Here is a 6,000-nt window from a genome sequence, read left to right as displayed (position 1 = left end):
CCCCCCCCCGCCCCTCTCACTGCACCAGGGACAGGGTGGGGGGTGGTTGGTGTGACCAACACAGTACAATGAAAGGGAAGATTTATCACTTTTTTTGAGATCAGGTTTTTTAAAACAACCCTGTAGCTTCCATCTTGTTGCTGTTCTCTCTTCCGGGTGCCAGTCTCTCTGGATCATTCCTTGTGGGGAAAGCCAGCCGCCATGTTGTGAGCTCTATGGAAAGGCCCACGTGGCCTGGAGCCCGGGCCTTCTGCCAACACGGGGCAGCAGGAGCAGACTCCCTAGCCCGCCCAGGCCGTGGACACTGCAGCCTCAGGAGACTCCGAGTCAGAGCCTCCCGCTGAGCAGCTCCTGGATTCTTGGTCTTCAGAAACTGAGGTGAGGAGTGTCGCTTTAGCTTCTAAGTTCTGGGGCTATGTGTGTCACACGGAAATAACCGGACAGTGATGATGGCCTCGGCCAGGTAAGAGCAAACAGAAGTGTTAACAGCGGGTCCTGCCTACGTGTTCAAGGAATTGGACCGCTTAGGTGCGTGCTGGTAACGAAGGTGGAGAACTAGGAGGCAGAAGGGTCAAGGCCCGAGAGAAGCCAGCACTGACCGGATTCACAGCCTGGAGTCTGGTCGCCATCAGAACGGGCAGAGCCAGAGCCAGCCAGTGAACTGAGCCCCGGGAATGCTTGGACAAGTGGGGGGGGGGGGGGGGGGGGCAGGAGAAAAGGAGGAGGAGAGGGGCACAGAGTGAGGAAGGCAGAGCCCAGAGTCTTGGGGTCCAGGAGTCAGGTGAGGGGCCATGGTGGGGGTGGAGAGGGAGTGTCCACCTGGGCCACCTGGATGGGGATGGTGGTGAGACCAGGAGCCACGCTGCCAGCCGTGGTGGATGGCAGAGAGCAGTAGGGACACAGCCGAGTAAAATGGGAGGACGAGGACACAAGGGCCACACGGGTCTATTGAAGGCCCTGAGCTTCAGGAGGGGATGCACTAGAGACAGAAGGTTGGGGAGAGTTTGTGTGTTTACAGATGTCCCCATCACAGCTGTGAGCTGCTAGGACGACCCAGAACAAGGGAGACGCCATGGAGACCTCATGGGTGCCGCCCACCAAGGTTCTGACCTACACTCGAGGCTCCAATATTGGGCGTTTCCAAAGAGGGCGAGGCCACAGGCCCGGGGGCTCCGAGGACGTGCAGCCATCTGCCTGGAGCCACAGGTGAGTGGTGCCAGCACCGCTGTCCTGGGGCAGACACACCAGAGGCCCAGGGCCCTGCAGACGCTGTAGGCAGGTCCAGGAAACGTTTGCTGTATGTAGAACCTGCCTCCACTGGAAGGCAAAGAAAACAATATTGCCTCTCAGACTTGGTTTCATAGTGGACTTTATTGGGGAAAGTTAGTGTAAAAAACATTCAAATTCATAAAATTTAAATAAGACAGTAAAATTATACCTTATAGCTATAGCCATCGCTGTCGTAATCAAAAATCAGGTAAAGTCTAAGTTACCGCCTAAGCAAACACTATTTTGTGAGGCTGGTGTTGCGAAGCCCGAGGCAGGAAACACTGCGATTATTAGAAGTGAGCCCAGTGATGAATTTACATTTGAAGCTGAGGAAAGGGAAGAAGCATGTTACGATCAGGGCATCACAACATTCTAGTCTGAAAAAAGCAACTTTATTAGGGTCATAAGGAGAGTAATCAGTTTTCCTGGTGATGCGTCACGTCTTACTGAGCTCCATGTGGTCTGTCCCTCCAAGCCCTTCCTTCTCCAGGCACAGCCTCCTAAGGCACCCAGCTGGCTCCCCTTGGAACTCCTGCAGTCACCTGGCCCCAGTGGCCCCCCACCCATCGTGCACACTGAGACCTTGGTCAAGAGTGTCCCCTACCAGGTAATGTGGGTTTCTCTTTGGTTATGGAATTTTTCTTTAATTTTTACTTAAGCTTAAAAAAAATATAGTTAGAAATGTGCTCCTGAATTCCAAAAGTATTTTTGACTAATTTAAACACAAGTATATCCTGGCCAAATGCCCCACCGGGCCAGGTTTAAAATCTGTCCATGTCCCCATGGAATCTAACACGGTGTTGTGTTGAGCAGATACATCAGTGAGGAGCAGGGCCTGATCTCAGGAGCCCTGGGGTGGAGGCGGCGGGCGGGCGCGGTGGCCCTAGATGCTGTCCATGGCTTTGAACTCGCTCAGGGCCTGCACCGGGTTCACATGCTTCTTCTGTGACGCCCGTTTGATCTTGGTCTGTGTCTCATCCTGCTTCTCCCTCTTCACCAAGGGCTTCTTCTCGGGGGCCTTCATCTTCCAGGACACAGCCGGTAGGTTGAGGGAAGCCATGCCCTGAGATTTCTGGTATTTGGTAGAGGCCACGTAGGATGCCTTCACGGTCTGCACCACTGCATTCATCAGGTTCTTGGCGGCCTGGATCAGGGACATGGCGCTGTCCACCTGCGAGGGACAGACAGGGCAGTGAGGAAGGCGCGGGGCCCGTGGCCGCGGTCCTGGTCAGCTCTCCCCACAGCCCCTGTTCTTATCCGGGAAAACGGGATACACCTGGTCCAGGTATTTAGGAGGGTGCAGCACCCAAGCAACGTAAGGCGCCATTACCTTGCCTCCCCTCCCTCCAGGGTCTACTTGCTCTTAAAACCTGGAGAAAGGTCTGTCTCTGAGTCACGGAGGTGCATTGGCGAGGGGGATCCTACACAGAAAGTAGTTGTTTGGAAGGAAACCCCTGCAGGGCCCAGTGGAGCCCAGAGCCAGTGTGAGAGAACAGAACCACGTGAGTGCTCTGGGGGCCCAGCTATGTTATCTTTGTAATTTCTGAACAGGTTCAAGTCCCCTTTGAGGGAAGGACAACAGAGAGATGAGAATACTTCCTCCCAGCAAGAGGACCCTTGGGGTCTCTCCACAGCACACGTCCCTGACATCAGGGTAGACAGGATGTCTACGCAGCAGAGATGCGAGCACACGCCCGCCAGGCACCCATGCTCGTGGCTCAAACTTACCCCAGAGACGACGAGCTCCCCACCCAGGTTCTGCACCTCGGCCTTGACCTTGCTGCAGATGTTGAGCTGGTGGCAGTAGAGTGCGATGCGCTGCAGATAGGCCAGCAGGTCCTGCTTGCAGGCGGAGTCCGGGCACTGCCAGGACAGCAGCAGGGATCAGCACACACCCCAGGCCCAAGGTTCCCCCACCCTGGGCAGGGCTCTCCCTGCCGGAGCAAAGCACAAGTGCTCTGGACTCCAGGGTGACCTCCCTCAAGTGTATCCACTGCCGCCCTGTGAGGCACTTCATGCACCGAGTGTAGGAGGCCGGGAGAGCAGCCTGGAGTCCAGAGGCTAGGAAAGAGCTGCGGGCCTGGGGGGACCACGTGTTAGGTGATCATCTACCCAGACCGTGCTGGCAGCTGGGGCAGCACGGAGCAGGGGACAGGAGTGGCTATCGAGGCACGGTCTGTGGGGAGCTGGGCCGAGCTGGTGATGGAAGCGGGGAGAAGACTGGGTGGTGTCAAGATAAACACGGCAGCAGACGTGCCTGCTCCTGGACTGCAGAGAGCAGAGCCAAGAGTGGCTTCTACCCCTTGGGACTGATTAGTTCAGTATGTGAGGATGTGCAGGAAACAGGGAGACAACAATGCTGCAGCCCCCAGGAGGATGGCAGGATACACACACCTGCCCCATAGACATGCTCTCAACGTACGCTGGGCTGGGCTCCTAAGACTTGTCAAAGAGGAATTCAGAAATCCTCACACATCGATGTGGGTACCAACCCAGCAGGGTGATAAGCCAAGCACATGTCTGGAGATGAGAGGAGCGCCATGCCCCAAGGAAAACAGGACGACGGTCAGCACCTTGGGATGCACCTGGCAGCCCTGCAGCGACCCCCACTCACGTGGTCTGCGATGGTCCGGCCGAGCTTGTCCATCCTGGATCCTGCCTCCGCAATCTTCTTGGCGGCGCTGATCACATCGGACGTGTTCTTGAGTGGTCCTTTCCCTCTGACAAAAGAGAGCAAAGATCACTGTGTGTGGCTGACGGTGAAGGGGAAGAAGGGGGCCGGCCGCGGAGCACAGGGTGGGCCGGCACCCAGGGGCGGCGCAGCTCACCGGGTGAAGTCCGTCATTTCCATCATGATCATGCACATCTGCTTGGCCAGCACGATGATGTCATTGCCGCTGTCATCCCACTTGGACACCTCAGCATCCAGCTTGCTTTTTTCTTCCTGGAAGCTGGCCACCTGTTCGGCAATCTTTGCTTTTTGCTCCTGGGGAAGCTGAGCCATGATCGCCTGAAACCCGAAGCACAAAGAGCTCTTAGGTGAGGAGAGTATGAAGCCCTCACAGCACATCAGCTGATGCAACCTGTGGCAGAGGTGGGATGATCTTAATGGGCTTCATTTTGCCTAAAGGTCCATTTCTCCTCACTTTGAGCACAAGTTCACAGCAGCCTGAATTTCCAACCCATTTTCAAAAACAAGTTTCCATGTGGAGGAGAACACAGTGCGAGGGACAGAGAACAAATATGGAGGCTTCCAGATCAGGCCTGTACAGGGACGGAAGCCGCTTAATACCCTGTGAGTTCGTCTGCCTGCTGCTGTGGGGGATAGGACACGATCCCAGGGGTGGTGCATGGGCCCCTCTCTGGTGGGCCCCACCTTAGCTCCCTGACATGGCACCTCTGAACCCTCTCACAGCGCCCACCCCAAGGCCCACAGACTCCAGGCCATGAGCCCCCTGCCACAGCTTCCCCAAGTGCTCGTGATGGAGAGGGGCCCAAAGCAAGGCTGCATTTGCTGTTCAAAATGATTTCTGAGGACTGGAAAAGGCTCCATGGAAATATTTCTTGGCATGCTCCCAAAAACATAAATGCTATTGATTGAAGATTTAATGACTCAAATGAATGCAATGGCTCTGAATGATTTTCTTGAATGTACCACTGTTATTTTTTTTTAACCCATGAATAATTAAATAGCTCATACCATGCTATCACTGAGATGGGCAAAGATAGCCATCTTTTTTGAATGTCACATTCCTTTTAACAAACATGGCATTGACCCGCCACTGGGCTCTCCTGACGCAGGGCCCTGTCATCAGCCAACGCCCCCAGGGCACAGCTGAGGCCGAGGGCCTGCTCCTGCTCCCGCCCTGCTCCTGGCTGCCATGTGCCACCCCCTGGGGTGAGCTCTATCCCGGTGCCAGGGAGACAAAGTGGGAACGCTGTGATCGATCCCAGAAAAGAAAAAGCCAAGCTCCTGGAGGCACAGGGACATGTTCCTTACCCGGGCGCTCTGACCAGCTATCAGCTGGTCATCTTCTGTCTGGACACTCGTCCGACTTCTGACATCGAAGTCTTCTGTCTCAAAGTCAGAGTCATCCAGTTCCTCGGGAGTCTGCCAGCAATATGGAGAGCACGAATCAGAAACACCCTAGGCCCTTGGGTCCAAAGTACAAACACCCAGAACTCTGGGTCTTCACATGAGCCATGTTCCAAGCAGCTGGGGCCAATCAGGTTAACATCAGCCATGATTCACTCGAGACCCGCCTCACTGACACACACGTGAGGCGTCCCAGGCTAGGCCCCCATCAGGACTTCCCAGAGGCTCGAGGAGCTTCAGCTCCTGACCTTCTACGAGGGTCACGACTCACCTGCACCCTACACAAAAGTGAGGCTCATCCTGGTGGGAAACGTACTGTATTGAAAAGACATTTTATCCAACATTAAGCAGATTCTTAGAACCTTCCCATGTGATGGCAAGAAGAAAATGAATGAAGGAAGTAATATTAGGCTTTCCCTTAGGACAATGCTTTGAAGAGAAGAAATAGGCAATGGATTTTCATGGACTTTTTTCTGCTTTACTTTTATCAATGTGAAAAGAACGTGGCAGGTAAGGTCTGAGTATGTCTCCAAGGTCCCGTTTCCAGTTCTAGCTCTCTAGCTTTAATTATGAAATAAAAATTCTTATTTCAAAAAAAAAAAAAATTCTTATTTCATACAACTTCCAGCCTCTCA

The 6,000-nt window shown here is 54.3% G+C and overlaps 1 protein-coding gene across 2 annotated transcripts in view; it reads right to left on the bottom strand.

Annotated features, from left to right (window-relative positions):
- Nucleotides 1–1,352: 1,352 nt before the first annotated feature.
- CTNNA1 (catenin alpha 1) overlaps nucleotides 1,353–6,000 on the bottom strand; it is a 186,105-nt gene continuing 181,457 nt past the window's right edge. For both annotated transcript variants that reach the window (XM_077911874.1, XM_077911873.1), the window contains exons 14-18: nucleotides 5,270–5,380; nucleotides 4,098–4,279; nucleotides 3,884–3,989; nucleotides 2,998–3,132; nucleotides 1,353–2,440 (exon numbers count right to left, since the gene is read on the bottom strand). In XM_077911874.1, coding sequence (XP_077768000.1) covers nucleotides 2,153–2,440; nucleotides 2,998–3,132; nucleotides 3,884–3,989; nucleotides 4,098–4,279; nucleotides 5,270–5,380 — 822 coding nt within the window. In that variant the 3' untranslated portion in view covers nucleotides 1,353–2,152. The remainder of the gene's footprint in view (nucleotides 2,441–2,997; nucleotides 3,133–3,883; nucleotides 3,990–4,097; nucleotides 4,280–5,269; nucleotides 5,381–6,000) is intronic.

This window comes from Canis aureus, chromosome 10, assembly GCF_053574225.1.
Source record: "Canis aureus isolate CA01 chromosome 10, VMU_Caureus_v.1.0, whole genome shotgun sequence".
NCBI lineage: Eukaryota > Metazoa > Chordata > Mammalia > Carnivora > Canidae > Canis > Canis aureus.
The sequence above is the reverse complement of the archived record's forward strand: the minus strand, read 5'-3'. Positions and strand labels throughout refer to the sequence as shown.